Source organism: Hippichthys cyanospilos, chromosome 8, assembly GCF_059441005.1.
Source record: "Hippichthys cyanospilos isolate Australia breed blue-spotted pipefish chromosome 8, RoL_Hcya_1.0, whole genome shotgun sequence".
In the NCBI taxonomy this organism is placed as follows: Eukaryota; Metazoa; Chordata; class Actinopteri; order Syngnathiformes; family Syngnathidae; genus Hippichthys; species Hippichthys cyanospilos.
The window spans coordinates 8,370,702-8,388,845 of record NC_142376.1 but is presented as its reverse complement, the minus strand read 5'-3'; the positions used below and the strand labels follow the sequence as shown (position 1 = coordinate 8,388,845).

Sequence of the window (18,144 nt, the reverse complement as noted above, 5' to 3'; positions counted from 1 at the left end):
TCCTTTATATAGATACACACACGTACACACATGCGTGTGTCATGTGAATCGTGGGATCATCCATTCCAGGAGAAGGGGGGGAGTGGTGCAGGGATGGGAGGGCTCCAGCGCTTGTGGTAATGGGACGTTAACCCCTCGTGGGCTGCGAGATGCAGCACGGAGAACAAGCAAAATATCAAAATACATACTTCTGTTAACTCATGCACTGTCAAGCAATTTAACTCGTTCAAGCCCAAAGACATATTTTTACTTTTTGATTGTTTTTTTTAACGAGTCCAGACATTCACTTATTTACATTTTTTTTACAACAAGTGTTTGGCCAAAGAAATGTATAAAAATGGCCTTTAATAGATTAATTGAGCATTGAAGTAGTTAGGTAACTAAGTACTCAAGTAATCAATTACTTTAGACGATTGCCTCATTCAATGCCAGGCGTACTTTCACGTTTTTTTTTTTGTCTGGATCTCAGATACTTAAGTATCAAATCGATACTTAAGTACATTGACGACATTAATTTCCAGATACTTAAGTGTTTCATCGATACTTAAGTATCTAGGATCGATCGTCCGAACTCTTACCAAACGTGAAAATAAGTTCCTGGAATTGAATGAGTTAAGTACTACAGTAATCTATTACTTTAGGCAATTAAGTACTTATGTAAATGATTACTTTGAGTAATTAAGTGCAAAGTGATCAATTATTTTTAATTATCTAAAATAATTGATTATTTTTGGCACTGAAGTATGAAAGTTAGCAAGTAAGTACTAAAGTCCTAAAGTAATCCATTTATTTAGCAAATAGAGTACTCAAATAATCACTTTAGGTAATAATAAATAATAATAAAATCACTTACTAAAGTAATCAATTACTTTAGCATTTAATGAATTTAGTGTAAGTCATTATCGACCCTGTAGCTGAACACTTTTTTTAAAGTCTAAAAATATGTCTTTAGGATTCAATGAGTTTTCATGAGAATTTATGAGTCAATGAGATTGAACGTTCAGGAATGAAATGAAGTGAAAGGATACTCGAAATGATGGTCGATATAAAAAGTCTGCACACCCCTAAATGCCTTATATAAAAAATTAGACCAAGCTGAATCATTGAAAAACTTTTCCAGCTTTTGTCATGAATTATAACAAGTACAGGTCAAGTGAGAAGAAAGTCATTTATAGAGTAGTTGCACAAGTGTACACACCCTTTGTACTTAGGGATGTGGCTCTGATTAAGAATCAACCAATCACATCAATCACATTAAATGGGAGTCAAAGGAAATTCCGCCTTTCCTGACATTTTGAGCTAGATTTGCTTTAGTTACCATAACAGTAACTGAGTTCGTTCCTTACTTTGCTCCAAAATGGGCTGTGTTCCGAATGAACCAATCACATTGCATCCCATGTTTATTCAAGTCAGCACACAAATGCTAACAAAACGCCTTTGATTAACCCCAAAGAAAGTTTAGATGTTCTCATGGGCTTTGTCTCACCGTAACCAAAAACTTCAAGTGTCTCATTTCCTGTGATTTCACTTTTAAAGCAAAGCTCCCAAAAAATCAGGAGAAAGGTCATAATTATTGTATAATTTTTTGTTATTATATTGATAGTAACTGCACTTTTTGATAATTGCAACCTCCTAAACGCGACTAACGACAACAACAGCAAAAAATGTATGAAAAGAAAGAGAAGCCATGATTCCATATTTGTACCTGAATACAGTACAGCATCCATTACATTACATGGAGGCAATAATTAAGTTTTGCAGGGACATTCACCTGTTTTTCTCAACGTTTGCATCCATCCCTGCGCAGCCCGAGGCTCCGTTCTGCTCTCGAAACACTCAAGACCATTTCCTCATCATCAACATCCACGTCCTGGAAATGTCTTTGAGAAAAACAAGAAGCTTTGAGTTGCGCTTGAATTCGTAGTGAATTGACTTTCATTTTGGTTTATTTATCTAAAAACAATGGCATTTTCAACATGGGTGTGTTACTGTATATGCACCGTAAATTGCTCTTGTGTACCTTTGTGACTTTGCTACCTAACCCACAAGAACCAGATAAAACCAGAGAAGACTCGAATGGCACCAAACGCAACCCGGTGAAAGTTAACAGGCGATCCGCCTCTTATTTATTTTGGATGGCGATTGGGGGGGGTGAGAAAAAAAAAAAAAAGTAAATTTCAAACTACACAAGTGTTGCTTTGCTGGTTGTTAATGACTGACCACGAATGAGCTTATTTTTTCTTTTTCCTGACAAGCTCGTTCTGGTAAAAGATAAGTGCTATCTACCGACTTTCCTACATTTCCAACAAATACAGCATTGCTGTACCCTCCCCGGTCACAATATGAGTTACAGCTGTACTGTTCAATATGCTGTGCGCAAACCCCTAATATACCCATATACATACATAGACTGTGCATATAGCATGAAGATACACACACATATATATATATATATATATATATATATATATATATATATATATATATATATATATATAAATTCATATTATTAAATAAATAAATAATACATGATATATAATAAAATATATATATATATATATATATATATATATATATTATTATCCATTTCATTTATTTGGGGGGGCATCTCTAGAAAAGACGATTCAACATACTTTTCGATATGTGGGGTGAACAGTTCAATTTAAAAGTGGGATGATTCTGTTGAACCTGGCAGGATTTTATATGGTAGGGCTCAGGGTTTGTTGTGGCCTTTTGTTGTAAATTTCAATACATTTCTTTAAACTTGTCAATAAAAGACGTTACGACACACATTTCGATATAATTTGAAGTAGAACAATTCAATTCGATGTACTCACATCTGTCAAATCAAACGAGCGTTTTTTTAATTCAGATCATTTTTTGTAACACCCCTAATGTATAAGTATACATCATATGTATATATATATCTGATAGTTTTATGTATTTTTAATTCAACTAAAATTCACAGCGAATAAATAACAAATTAGAATAACGTTATCATGGCAAAGGTGTGCGTGTGTGCAACTGTATAATAATTATGACCGTTCTCCTGATTGGTTGTGAGCCGTCACATGGTTCTTCTGCCATTTTGACTAAAGCTACCATATATGGCCCCAACAAGAGCTTTTAGGATTACTTTTGTATAGACCGACTCATGCAGCAAGCAGTAAAGAGAACACGTTGATATTTCATATGAAAATAAAATGTCGAATCTATGAGCACTGCCTTGCTTCTTACGTTTACGCTAACGTACATGAATGGCCGATGCACAGGCAGCTTTATGAGTGCGACTTGATCTCGTTGAAAGTCCAAAGTGAAGGTTGACGCACGGAGCTGTGCCGACGGGCCCCTCGCGGGGACGGCGAGTGGAACGATAAAGTCCAAGTGAACTTTGTGTTGCCTTAAAAAAAAACATTTTCAAACATTAAACTACTCTGTGGCAAACACATTCATTCTTGACAGGGGTTAATGGCATGATACAGTGTATCATATTTAAAAAACAAAACAAAAGTCTTGACCAAATTTGGGCTTTTTTGTTCAGGGATAGGTGAGTACTGATTGGTTTTGGGACCATTTTTGGCCTTATTTCAAGGTATCAGTACTTGTACTAGTATATATGTAGTAGTGTGTGTGTGTGTGTGTGTGTGTGTGTATATATACATATATATATATATATATGTGTGTGTGTGTGTTTAGGTGTGCATGTGCATGTGTGTGTAAAAATTCTGAAACGTCCTTTGAGTTACTATGTATTCTAATATGCAATTTCCATCCATTTTCTGTGACAGAAACTGAACTAATTACCTGCCAAATGCAGTAAAATTTAATTTAATCAAAAAAAAAAAAGATTTGATCGCTCCTTAATGATGTCACTCTTTATGTTCACCTACACGTCACAGACAAATGACCAATCAATCTGTGACTTGGTAGAGCTATCACACCAAATTTCCACTTTTATGGTAAAAAAAAAAATCAACACTGAGTTGAACAAAATGGGCAAAAACATAAAAACAACATACACATTTTCAAAAAGATGAACTAAATATAAAAACGTGATATGACAAAATTAAACAACATTTGCAAGCTAAGCCTTTTTGCCCAATTGTGCGTCCTGAAAATGTGTCAGAATGACCTCACACAGCGTAGGTAGGTTAACACCTCTGAGGTTGTCGGGGTTGCCCTGTCGTTTGGGGAGAGTTTGACTTTAGCGCACAATGTGAGATAAACTCCTTCGGGCTGTAAACGCCATGTTTGTTTTTCCCCTTCAAGGGGTCAAGGACACATAGTTTAAAGCCACTAACGCAAAACCAACGCTTGTCAAGTTTTATGCAACTTAATTCTGCGGAGCATTGAACTTTTTCTCGATGGGCTTGCTGAATTTTTGGTTTCTAAAAACTGGAGTAGATTGACAGGTTCTCCCTGTGTATTTCATTGCACTTCTGGCCCAACAAGCTAGCAAAAAAATGGTCTTGTCCCATCCCTATTCGTTTTACTCTTTGTTTAGCGATAGCGCTGCCAAAAAGGATCTATTAAAGCTATTTATTTTTTATATTGGTGCTAAGATGTATGGGTCTCCCATCATAGGTTATTAGGTTAACATAGGTCATAATAACTTCCTATTTAAAAACTTTAACAGGAAAAAAAAAAGAATCATAATATGCTTTCAAGGGACACATAAAAACACGTGGAGGGCCAGATCTGGCCCCCTAGCCTCGAGTTGGACACCAGTGTCACAGACTGAATAGTTTTAATGTTTTTTAAGTTTCTAGTATGTTGACCTTGTTCTTACAGTGGTGTATGTGTTAAATGTTTTACAATTATAAACAACCTAATAAAGTAGACAGTTTAACCCTGCAACATGTAGTCATTCACTTTACTTCCTACGGAGAAAAAAATTGTTTGGACACAGCTTGGAAGTCAACCAATGTCACTAGTATTATCTGTTAAGCGAATGAATGCCACGTCGTCTTTTGATTGGCTTCACTATAGCACAATAAAGAGTGTCCGCCAATGAGTGCGCAAGGGGTGGGGTGCAGATCCTACGCTGTGATTGGCTGCCTACACCCCCTCCCACCAGCAGCCCAAGCGCTCCAAGTGTGTGCCAACACAAGACCTCGCCTGAACCTCCCAAATTGTGCAGAACGCACGTTGACTATTCTGAGCATATAGAACGTTTAATATTAAGTTACATAACATTGCGTAAAATGTTTATTGCTTTAGTGTCACATGCACCAAGCAGAAGGAATGCAGCAGCTGGGAAGTTGTCACCCTATATCCCAGCTTGCTTCCACCCATTTTGGACCCAAAGCACATTCCTCTGCTACACAACTGTCACTTTGGGAAGATTTTTAACATTTTTTGGATATCATTCATATGCAGGTTCAGGTCCATGTGCTAGTATGTGCTTTGCTCTCACTAGTATTTTAGCACACTTGTAGTATATTGATTAAATGCTCAAATGAAAACAAAGTCATGCAAAAAATGTAAAGATGGCAATATTTTTTAGACATAATTGGACAACTGACGATCAATGCAGTGCTACACTATTGCAATTGATCAACTGAATAGAACAAATAAGGCCCATTTATCAATGACTCTCAAAATACGTTTGCACATGCTACAGTGGACCCCTGTGCTTCATCAACATGCAAAGTTGTTATCTGCACTGCAAGTTGCTAAAGTTATAAAATAGAGGCAGAATGTTTTTTTTAACAGCGGACACAACATACACTGCGGCCCTGAAAATACAACTATCTTTTGGCTTTACTAAATATTAACTTGTGTATGATGTAACCATACACGCAATGCAGCATACCTAGAAAAAGCTTGTTAAGAATTAAACAGGCCAGTTAGCTATACAGAACTGTGCACAGTGTACGCTAGATTCACTTTAGCTTAGCTTGCTTCATACTAGTTGCATACCTGAGGACAAGACAGATGAGCAAGTTGCAAATGTGGCATTTTCAGGACATTGCCTTTTAGAAAAATACTTATTAATAAATTGAAGACGATAAAGTTTCTCTTCTACCTTTCAATGTTGTAATAGAAATAATAATTCGAAGAGTGAACACATTTCGTAGGTAATTCTGCAGCTGGCGCTGTGGTTTCAATAATTGTGACGTAATAGCAGTACCGCTAACATCCTGTGGGTGTCAGTTTTGATCCAAATCAGAACAATCTCAGGCAGATTACGATGTGATTATTGTTATTTCTTTTAAATGTTCCATTCTCTAATATTATGAAAATTATTTGTGGGTCTGCGATTTTTTTTTAAATAAGTTTAACTAAACCGACCCGAACTGGGCCTGGGCCTTGTGTATTTTTTTGACACTTTTAATGTACCTCATAATACCCCTCTCCTATGTCATCATTTAAGAAAACAACAAAACGATTCAAAAATGCAACAAAATAGATCACAACTGCTATATGTATCATTTTTAACAGTTCGAAATGAATACTGTATTTATCTGACAAAATAGTTACAATGCTGATTATTCAAAGTACACATTTCCAGACAACCGATTTCAGACTGTAGATCAGTTCTTCAAAAAGTATTTTGGCCGGTAAAGAAGGCCTCGCTTGCCCCGATAACTCATCACTGTTGGTGACAATAAAGCAGCTGTACCAGGTACTGAGAGCTCAGCTCAACAACGGCCTTGTTCCACATCAGGCACTTCTCCAGGAATTCCTGTTATGTTGTGCTCACGTAAGAAAGGCTTTTGCACAGATTGGGCTCGTTTCAGGGCTTAACCAGCAGATCCCTGCTCATTAGTGGCCGACCACAGGCTGGTGAGTAGCATTTCTCATGGGACATTTCATTGGAGCCATCGTTGATAAAAAAAAAAATAATATGTCACTGTACATAGGCGGCCATGGTGACGGTGAACACGATCCTGAAGGCAGTCAGCTTGTTTGTGGCCGAGCTCATCAGCTCCGTCACCGACTGGTTCCAGACCTCGCCGACATGGGCCGACGTGCAGGTGCTGGGGGACACAGAGTTGAAGACCACTGGAGGGGGTAAGTACGTAAACCTTCTTTTTGTGGACTGTGTTTGCAACAGTTACTTCTGTATTTGATCTTGTGTACCTCAAGATTAGGCATACACAAATTCATCTTTTAAAGATGTTGTAGAAATGGTCATGCGAATCCGTCTGCCACCGTGCCGCTCAATCACAATCCAGAAATGACAAAATAAAAGAATGAAAAACTGCCAATAAAATTTCATGAAATGTTAAAGAAAACTCCATATAAAAATAAAAAATAGATACATCTTTCTGTAAATGTTTTTCTGTCAAGAAGTTTTGCGTATCAAAAATAATATTGGCACTTGGTATCGATATCTTCTCATTGGTATTGAACATCTCTAGTTTATATACAGTTTATATAGTAAACCACGGGCATCGTGCGGAAGTTTCATGGCTCCAAAATCATATACAATATAATATATATATATATATATATATATATATATATATATGGGCAAACATGATTTTATACAATTCCTGAATTTCTCAACACAGTTGGTACAATACAATTCAAGGGTGTAACGACTGGATTCGGTTTGATTCATTGTGATAAGGATTTGATTTGATATGGTATGACTGTACCTTTTTCATGTTTTAAGGTGCTCTCCAAATCCCAAATGAATTGAATCACAATGTAAATATGTCTCCACAAGTGATATACATACATTCACATGTAATCCTGTAGACATATGTTAGAGAGTTGCAACTGTCTCTAATATTTAGACCCTCTTGTGTACTAAATAAAACAAACTAGTAAAAAATGTCAACAACAAAAAATTACTGGGCTGTCACTGAGTAGGATTTATAAATATTACTATCACTTTTAGTCCATGAGAGACACCAGGCTAGAAGTCTGTGGGAGAAGAGCGGAGCGGTGGTCATGGTGGTCCGCCGGCCCGGATGATTGCTGTGCAGAGAGGTGAGAAACTACAGCACTGTGTAATTGCATCATTTTCAACATTTAAAAAAACGTTGGTATGATTTTGCAGGAGGCTGCTGAGCTGTCCTCTCTCAAGTCCCAGCTACAGGACCTGGAGGTTCCTCTGTTTGCTGTGGTGAAAGAGAACCTAGGCAAGGAGCTGGACTGCTTCAAGAAGTACTTCAACGGGAAAGTCTACGTGGATCAGAAGGTCCCCGATTATGCCGAGAAGGAATTCACTGTTGCGCAGTGTAAGCCCTTAAGCCGCTTTTCTGTTTCCTCACAGAGAAATTTCTACGGGCCTCAAGAGCGCTGGATGTTTCTCTCCATGTTCCTGCGGATTGGAGTGTGGAGGAACCTGTGGCGGGCCTACCGCAGGGGCTACAGAGGAAACCTAAGAGGGGAGGGACTGGTTCTGGGGGGAGTCTTTGTCATTGGGCCTGGAGATCAGGTAGACACAATGACTCTTTTAAAAGATGCTAGTTTGTGTCACCATTTCAGAAAAGAAGTATGAAGACATCCCAGTCATTTTTCTCCTTTGTTTAGTATCTTTTGCCATTTTCGCAACACCTTTCCTCTGATTATGAGAAAGTCAACCTGGCAAATTTCTGCCGTCTATGGTAGAATCAGATGATACCTATACTACAGGACTCATAGGTTTTGAACCCCAGTCCTCGAGGGCTGGTATCCCACATGTTTTCTCTCCCCAACACACCAAATAATCAGCTAATTTGCAAGCTCTGTAGGAGCTTGAAAAGTATCCTAATCATTTGAATCAGGTGTGTTTGAGAAAGATGGTTTGAAAACATGCAGGATACCGGCCCTCGAGGACTGGAGGACCGGACCTGTGCTATAGGTAGTATGAGCGTTTCCCAAATATTTTTTTTTCCCGAGGTTGTATCAGAAGGCGTTTTGACTGGCTTTTTTTTTTTAGACCTATACTGGGCCCGTTCCATGTCTAACAACAATTCGGACAAATGAAAGTGTGAGCAAAAAAAAAAATAAAAAATTAAAATGAACGGACGTAGATGACCTCATTGTAGGCACCTTCATTTTTTCATGCTATTTTCTTTTAATTTTTTTGTGTTTTTCAGGGAATTCTGCTGGAGCACCGTGAGAAGGAGTTTGGAGATAAAGTCAACATGTTGGCTGTCCTCAGAACAGCCCGCAAAATGCGAGATGACATGTAAAAGATAGACCCTGACTTAATGAGTATGTTTACTTTTTGGATCAAGGCGAACATCTGTTTCATGTGTAAATGTATGAGGATTTAATTGTAGAATGTGTCCAAACGAGCCACTTTGACAGTTTTCTGCCTTATTGTTCCCGGTTTGCTGTTGTGGCATTTTCTGTACATTAATGACGATCTGACTCTAAACTCTTCTGAGGGAGCAGCTCTGATGTTTTTACACAGCCAACCAGCAGACTGCCTGACACTATGAGGAAGAAAAAAACCTAAAAGTTTTAGGCTGTGTTGTACACGCAATTCAACAATAAACGTTTAGTCATTAACATTTACTAAGTGTAGTGTTTTAATGTCACGGATGCATGATGTATTGCCTGCAGGCCGCTTACATGGCCGGAGATTAGCAAGTCGAACTCAGATTTAGCTATTTATTTTTGAACAAAATCTTTTTACAATTCACAATAACAATTCCTTGTTAACACATTAGTATAACAATAACACAACAAAACATTAAACAATAGCACATATAAATACAAACAATCAGACATTCCAAATAGTCATAACATCCATACAACGAAAAATAATAAACGACAGACTTCACTTGAACAAATTAGAATAAATGTCCAGAATCATTTTCTCTTTCCTTATATTTACAAAGAGACTCAAAATAAAGATCAATACCAATTTTGAATACTTTAAAAAATGGAGTGAAATGTGAATTTAGTTTATCTTTGTGAATGTGAAATTTCCCAAATAAAATAAAAAGACGAAAAATATTGCAACTATCTAAATCTTTGTTTATGCTATATGTAATTATACTTTTATCTTGAATTTCAATTCTGTGATCAGTTTTTTGAAAAGTAAAATCCTCTGTGGTTTCCTATAACTTAACACAAGCTCATATACTGTATTTTTTTCCTTATCATAATTCTTTAATTCGAATCTCGGCTCCGTCGTGGCGTCTACCACGGGAAGCGATCCATCTGTGCTCGATTATTTTCCCTTCCTCCCAAGTCTTAGGAGAATTACAGCGCATGCGCGGGAAGCGCTTCACTCATCTTGTTGTCACTTTTAGGTAAGTCAACTTGAACGTTACCAGTACCACGCATATAACGTGTTTAATTTCGATTGACGTGGGGGTAAGAGCAGTTAAATGTCTTATAACACTGCCGAGAGCTAGCTGCTAGCAACGGTAAATCAAGCTTTCATGTAAGGTGCTTTAACTCTTTGGCTGCTGGTGTTAGCTTGTACTGTATTTTGTTTTCTCTTTGGGCCACAAGGACAATAAATCCATAAATGAGCAGGACGTGCTGCAAGCAATCTTAAAATATCAGATAACTGTCTCATTGGCAAATATAAAGGATAATGCAAGGCTTTTTAAAAACTGCACCGAAGGACCTTTCTTTTCATAATCAGCCACAATGCTGTCAAGAAATATTACTTAGAATTTCACTGATGAACTTCATCGTCAATTAAAAATAATCCTTGATATGCTTTCACATTCTGTTCTTAGCGTGTTTTGCACAATTGCAGAATTGCACACTCTCAAACTTATACATTTCCATATGATACACATACATAGGTAACATACATCCACATACAGTTTCCTTAATACACTTTTAGGCCATAAATCTATTACAACACAAGTAAGTCTGACCGATTATTATTTGTTAATGCTCATGTCTAATTGCAACATTTTAGTAATTGTTCTACTATTTGCTGTTCTCTTAACAAGGAGCTCAATAGTCAACTTAAGTTAAGAGTTGGCCAAGTAAACAGCAATGTTGGATTTATTATTTACAAAAAGTACCTTTAGAAAATGCCCAAGTGGTGAAAATGTGCGTTTGGGAGCACACAGCCTTAAATCAGCATTGTAGTACATAATTCACCCATGACACTATTATTATCTGTAGTGGTTCCACAAGGGAACCATATTATTGGGAAAATCTCTTGACACGTCTTTTGGTCTGTTTGCTCTCCAATTCATTTAGATGTCAGTGAAATGACTGGTTTTGTCTTCTTCATTCATTCTGCCTCTGACTCCCATTACTGATCGCTACAATATTAGTTTTTTTGTTATTGTATAATCATGAGCGGGTGACTTTCGAACGGCTTAATGACAGGGACGCAGCAGCCACAAGGTGGGAAACATAGCTTCAGTCAATGAGATTTCTCATTTCCTGGTTAGAAATTGCAGTCCCAATAAAGCTGATATTAAATAAGAATTTAAATCCCCCATGTGCCAAATGTAATTCAAATGCTTATATTTACCTGTGAAAACTGTAAAATATTATGATGGGTCCATTTTAGATCATCCTTGCCAGTCGTAATATACACACCCATGCTAATCTAAAACATTAAGTTTTGGTGAATCGAGTTAATCTTATAAATACGAAGGTTTTTTTTCTAATCAGACTTTTTCAACACTTAAATATAATACAATCAGTAACCTAAGGTTGATAAGGGCTCATTAGTTCACAGTGTGACAAGTTGTGCTGTTACACAACTTACTCTTCCTTGTTGCACTTATTGCACGTTTTGCTCTCACGCTTTCCATTGAGCGCACATTCATTATCAGTTGCTCAAGTACTCCTCGTCTTTTACAAATCAACAACATCTTGACGCCTCAAATACGCTTCGAGAGTTGCCCTGGAATGAGATGATCCACTGAACTCAATGGAGACAAGTTAGTGTTTTTAAACATTTATCTTGATACTTCCCTTGGCTGTCTCTGATTGTTATTTTAGTGTCAATTCAGCGTAAGAGAAATCAGCGAGCAGTATTAACAGTTGGAAGTTGTAAAAGTGGGCAGGGTTGCGGTATAGTTTTTAAATTTGTGGCTTCTTATCTGTTTGAAGATCTCTGTGTGGTGATTTTCCGGCTAATCCAGCTTCATCCTTCTTTGCAAAAATGTGCATGATGTGTTCAGTGAAGACTAAATTGCCCATCTGATATGACTTACAAAATGTCTGTCAACTATGAGTTAGTCTCAAACATTGCATATCTGCTGCAGCTTGAAAATGTAGCCTACAAAATACAATTATATCTTAATTTCTCTATCACAAAAATGTAAAGTGACAACCAGATCAGGTGTAATTAACTTTGTATCCACCTGTTGCAACACAATAATAGCTTTGTATTGAACTAATCAGGCCAAGATTTCAAGAGGTACCTTTCTGAGTTAAGTCATCATTATTTCTGTATGTACTTTTTGATTTGTTTGGTGTGCCACTGTGCCATGTGGTCACTTGAAGGTGTTGTATTTTTTGGTAAAGCTTGTATTTTCTTCCAGTGATGTGCAAGTTCTTGCAGCGGCGATGCTGGCAACGTTAAGGCGAATTCATCCCCCTCCCTACTACCGCCGCATGGCGGTCGCTTCCTCTGTTGCTCCCTTTCACAGAAGTAGAGCCAAAGCCAGTCCCGAACCAGATAAACGCGCTCCAGGCAAGGATTTGCACCGTTAATTATTTTTGTAGTTGTGCCTGTCACTTCCCCAAAGTTGCAGTTTGTTGCAGAACCGGTGTGACTGTAAAGTTTGCTATCCGGTATTCTTCAATAAGGACAGGTATCAGTCCGAAACTGATACCTGGTATTGGTCAAATCCGATATCTGGTTACGGTACTTGCCCAACCAATACTAGCTACAGTTAAGCTAAAATTATACAAACGTGGCATAATTAGAGTTAAAAATGAAGCATTCCTCAAAATAGGATTGGCCTTTTTTGGACTACTTTAACCTTTTTTGTGATCATAATGTGACTTTGTGGTAGCATCCCAAAATAATCAAATTGCTTTACATAATATTGTATGTATATCAATTTCACAAGGCCTTATTAATGGCAGAAATACTGGAAATTCCACTTTGCAAACAGCTTTTATTCACTTGTTCATTGTGAGTCATCTTCTCAGGGTGACTGCTTTGAATTTATTGCTGAAAGTCGTGCACTGTAGAAAATTCGTGTGCGTTTAGGGTTTAAGGTAGTGATTCTCAAAGTGGGGTCCGCTGACCCGTGAAATAATTTGGGTGTTTTGGAACTGATTTAGTTTATCTTTTAACGGTTACAGATTTGTGCTTTGTTTGGCTTAGTTTTTGGGTTTTAGCGCCGCCTCTGGCCGTTGTTGTGCATTTTTTGGGAGCCCCGTCTACTCAGATAGAAGCCATAGTAACATCTAGGAAGGACGGAAATATAATCAGAAAAATATATATTTATGTTTATTTTATTTTATATTAAACTGTGAAAGTATCCATGGCTCTTCAATAAAGCAATCAATTCAACCAGTTTATATATTTTTTTAAAGGGTAATTATTTTTAAATTTGTCAAAATGCGTTTTGTGTCTACAATTGCTCGCTAACGAGGTGATGAAGCCAGCAAAGCTAAAGTGGCATTTCATTTTATAATGTTTTTTTTTTTTTAACCAAATTTTTAGCAGAAACCTTTTGGGGAGAAATTGACACGGTTTGTTATTAGGAGGCGTGCAACTTGCAATTTTTATTTTCTGAACTTAAGTATAGCTGAAACATAACAAATGTACTTGTTTTCAAATTGAATATCTTGCTGAATAAAAAGGACACTTATGTTTGTCTTAAATGATTTTTTGGTTTCCGCAATCATTTTCAATTGGGGTCCTTGGAAAATGTGCATCCTAAAAGGGGCCCCTGACTCCAAAAAGTTTGAGAACCTCTGGTTTAAGGGACGTGGCCTCCTATGTTACATGTGAAGTTTTGACTCAAGTTGGTTGGTTCGTTACCACGTATGTTCAGCGTTGGCACCTGGGAAGTTTTCATTTTGTCCGAAAGTATTTTTCTGTCTGTCCTGCTCAATAGAAAGCCAAAAGTGCAAAAGTGACTGCATTTTTTCTTGTTGTGACATATCTGAAGATATCTCCTAACATCAAATCTCAACTCTGTAGCTTGTGAAGGTCATGTTAAGAAGTTCCAGACTGATTTGATGTGCCTGTGCGAAGGATTCACTGTTAACAACAACAAAAAAAGTGTTCATATAAAAACATTGTCATTTTTTGTGTCTGTTTATGCTGCAGATTTGGGCTCAGTTTCTGACGTAGACCTGCTCGGAATGGGCATGTGGTCTCTGGGTCTGGGGGCTGTCGGAGCCGCCCTCACTGGCATCTTCCTGGTCAACTCCAGTCTGACGCTCCCCAAAGTAGGCAAGGCCTCACTGGAACATCTCGCTGATGCTGACCTGCTCTCCACCACTGATGGTATGAGAAGAACATGATCACGGTATTTTCAGCTTGGGGTTAGGACAATTTCATTTGATTTTATTAGATCATTCTTTATTTCATTTTAATGGCTAGAAAACTACACAGATATTTATAAATGATGATATTGACAAAATAAAAAATATATCTTTGTGTACCATGTGCAACATGTCAACATAACCTGAAACAAGCATAGGTAAACAAAGCTGGTGGGAAAACATCTAAATCAGGGGTGTCCAAACTTTTTCATCCGAGGGCGACATACTGAAAAACAGAAAGACATAAGAGCCATTTTAATTTTTTTTTTTTAAATTTTACTTATTAAACATGGTAAAAAATCAATCTAGCAAGCAATTTTACATGGTCAATTTAATGTAGTTATTTAAAACAATAAAAGGCATTTTAACATTTTGCATTTTTAAAAATAAAGAAAGAAAAAATAAATTAAAAAAAACATTTTAAATTTTACAAAAATGCCAAAAATAAAATAAATTCCAACATTTTAAACAAAAAGAAATTTAAAATAAAAATATTTACAATTTCAACAAAATTCCAAGACAATATTGTTAAAGGCGATAAGGCAAAAAAAATGTACACATCTAACGCTGCCCACAATCAAACTTAGTTTATTACTTTTTTAAGTAGCATGTTGAAATGTCGTTTAAAGTGCTGTATATGCAGCGGACCGCTAAAATGTGGAATTGCGGGCTGCAAATGGCCCCCGAGCGGTAGTTAGGACACCACAGGTTTAAATGTTTTCGGCTACTTGGTTTAAACTTTAAACCACAGCTCTACTTGTTGTATAAAAGGTTTTGTAATTTTTTTTGTAAACAAAATAAATATATAAAAATACAATTTGGATTTTTTTTTATATATAATTTTTTATAATTTTTATATTTGTCTAGGTATAGATCTAACATACTGCACCTTACATTACTATAGATAAGAATGTAGTTTTTAGGATTGTCTCGTCTTGCGCACCTGCACTTTGTTATTGTACATGTAAGACGCAGAGTATAGTGAGAAACGCAGTTTCGATTCCTTTGTATGTTAAGCACATGTGAAGAAATTGACAATAAACTTAGACTTTGACTTTGATTGAATCGTCAAATCCTCAAAATCACGACTCGGGTGCAAAAAATGTGATGGGAACGTCCCGAATATGAACCCCGACTTCTCACTTAAGGGATTAAGTGGAGTATAAATAGAATATGTAGAATAGTAGAATATGTGGAGATTTTCCTATTGTCATTTGTCTAGTAAGAGCAGTAATTACTACAAAAGTGATTATGTCTCAATTGTGTCTGCAGATGGCAAGGTCATCAAAGCAAAGAGCCTGTGGGAAACGAACGGCGCCGTCATCATGGCCGTGCGGCGACCCGGATGATTTTTGTGCAGAGAGGTGACATCACACGTTTCTGCTTCAGTGCTCCGAGATCTCAATGAATTGCGCCCGAAACGTTTCCTTGCAGGAGGCTTCCGAGCTGTCCTCTCTGAAGCCCCAGCTGGAAGAGCTCGGTGTCCCTCTGGTGGCTGTGGTGAAGGAACACGTCGGCACCGAGATCCAGGACTTCCGACCGCTCTTCGCCGGGGACATTTACATTGACCAAAAGGTTAGTTGTCCTTTGAGCTGCAATTTTAAAGAACGTGTGCGTTACGCACCAAAAAAAGCGTCAAATCAGTTCACCTGTAAAGGGTAGAATGTGTTTTATGTTCATCTTGAAATAGACCAAAACAGAATAGACCAAACATTTTGTGAGTCCTCTTGAAACGATTCACGTATAATTCAGATAACTAAAAAAGTGAGTAAATCTGGTACGCGTCGTGAATGGAGATATGTATTTTTCAGCCAAGTATGCTCTAACCAGCGCAAAGCATTTGGATAAAAGACAATGAGTGCTGCACCATCCATGTGTAATTTATTACACTTTGGAACTACATTTGTAGCTTATTTTATTCAGCAACTTCACGATATAATATCTGTTTTCTTTTTTGCTCGTCTGCTGGAAAATTGCTTCACTAATTTCACTGTGTATCCAAAATAAAATTTTCAAAATAGAAGCAATGTTTCGCAAAGTATTCACTGTAAATGCAATTTAGCTGAATTTTCTGTACGGTATGTTCCAATTAATTTGAAAAGAAAAATGTACTATTCTTGTTAGGGCATGAAATTGGATTTCCTGACACAAACCCTGTTAAAATCCTCTTTACTCCTAAAGTACCTTCACATCCATACATTTGAGAATCACTGGCTTCATTCGTGCATTATGTGCAACCACCTTCCAGAAACATTTCTATGGGGCAAAAATGGGCGCTCTGGGGCTTCTGCGTTTCGGCGTGCTGCAGAACTTCATGCGGGCCTGGAGGTCCGGCTACCAGGGCAACATGTTGGGCGAAGGCTTCATCCTGGGGGGCGTCTTTGTCATCGGCGCCGGAGAACAGGTAGCGCATAGAAAACACAAGCAGACACTGGGGAGGATGAAGAGATGTTAGAGGGATTATTCCATAATCTTAAAGTCTATCTAATTAGTAGACTATTTGGGCCTATTGCTCATAACGCTTTCCCTATTATGAGCTGAAAACTCCACGTTGTGGTCTGTAGGGTGTCCTGCTGGAGCACCGCGAGAAGGAGTTTGGCAACAAAGTGGAAGTGGCGGATGTCCTCCAAGCTGCCAAGAAAATCATACCTCGCAAATAAGTTCATTAGAGTAATGCATTTAAAATAGTGACTCTAGAAACGAATGAGTCCATATTCAGTGCACTACGTCCTGTGTGGACATCGAAGCCAGTTTAGTCTAGGCCAGTCACCTCTATTACATAAAAAGCTGTGAATTGTACAGTTGATTAAATTGGTGAAGCGTTACCTCTGAAGACACTTTAAAGCTAAACACTAGGTTAGGATGGGATCGTTAGTTAACTAGGCCAACACCACCAGCGGACCTCCGTCATGACCGTCGCGCCTTCGCTTCTGTGCTTGCGCGTGTAACAATGACAACTTGTCTCTTTAAACTCCGCGATGAGAGGAGCAAGTTTGATGATCCAACGCACGCGTTTGCCTCAGACGCCGCCTTCGATGTCATTCCGGGGTTTTCTGGAGGGTAGGGCTAGGAGACAATATTGTGCACTTGTTTAAGTGAAGAAATTCAATAAAAACATGAGTACAATGCAATCCTCATTGACTGTTACTTTATGTTTAAACATGCAACAGTGTTGCCACCAGGAGGCAGGATAATTTACTCATAGAGTGGACCCCCGCTATACGAGATGAATCCATTCCGGAGTTGGGATCGAATGGCGGGCAATAGAAACCTGAACCTGGGAAAAATGACATTTTATTTACCTTTGGAGTGACGTGACAGGAGCGAGTTACAGCCATATTCCATAGCAAGGCTAATGAAGCGTGTGCCTTCTTTGTATTTCTTGATTATCTCCAGCTTTGTTTCCATAGTAATAATCTTCTTACGTCTCCCTTTAACAGCATTAGCAATCTTGGGACCCAATTAAAGTTTGAATTAAGCACTAAAATGCAGAATAATAACGATATCACTCACATGAGATCTTTGTGACGCCGACCAATAACAGACCAGCATCTTAGTGACGCCAACCAATAGCAGACCAGCATCTCAAGGACGCTGTGACGGCGAACAATAGCAGACCAGCATCTTAGTGACATATGCAATGACGCATATAGCGACGTAGGAGCGTGGTGCGGCTCGCAGAGTCATATGCACGCACACTGATTGCCAAGTTTGAATTTTGTAATTGTTGATGCCGTAAAGCGGGAAAAATTCCGT

The 18,144-nt window shown here is 37.9% G+C and overlaps 1 protein-coding gene and 1 pseudogene across 7 annotated transcripts; both read left to right on the top strand.

The window, feature by feature from the left end:
• Window positions 1-3,528: 3,528 nt before the first annotated feature.
• On the top strand, window positions 3,529-9,462 carry LOC148420039 (peroxiredoxin-like 2A; annotated as a pseudogene). Of its 2 annotated transcripts, XR_015866338.1 has the most exons (7): window positions 3,529-3,547; window positions 6,671-6,789; window positions 6,867-7,017; window positions 7,853-7,944; window positions 8,015-8,155; window positions 8,231-8,395; window positions 9,039-9,462. The product of XR_015866338.1 is annotated as a peroxiredoxin-like 2A, transcript variant X2 (transcript). The 2 variants fall into 2 exon arrangements; XR_015866337.1 differs by lacking the exon at window positions 3,529-3,547 and having other exon boundaries at window positions 6,567-6,789.
• A 681-nt stretch (window positions 9,463-10,143) lies between these two features.
• LOC148420038 (peroxiredoxin-like 2A) lies at window positions 10,144-17,519 on the top strand. Of its 5 annotated transcripts, none has more exons than XM_088421036.1 (7): window positions 10,307-10,322; window positions 12,423-12,574; window positions 14,171-14,350; window positions 15,661-15,752; window positions 15,823-15,963; window positions 16,637-16,792; window positions 16,953-17,519. In XM_088421036.1, exons 2-7 carry the CDS (start codon window positions 12,448-12,450, stop codon window positions 17,046-17,048), a joined length of 792 nt encoding a protein of 263 aa, XP_088277162.1. In that variant the 5' UTR covers window positions 10,307-10,322; window positions 12,423-12,447; the 3' UTR covers window positions 17,049-17,519. The 5 variants fall into 5 exon arrangements, with proteins under 5 accessions (XP_088277164.1, XP_088277165.1, XP_088277162.1 ...); XM_088421035.1 differs by lacking the exon at window positions 10,307-10,322 and adding an exon at window positions 11,661-11,816; XM_088421038.1 differs by lacking the exons at window positions 10,307-10,322; window positions 12,423-12,574 and adding an exon at window positions 10,144-10,205.
• The last annotated feature ends 625 nt before the right edge of the window (window positions 17,520-18,144 follow it).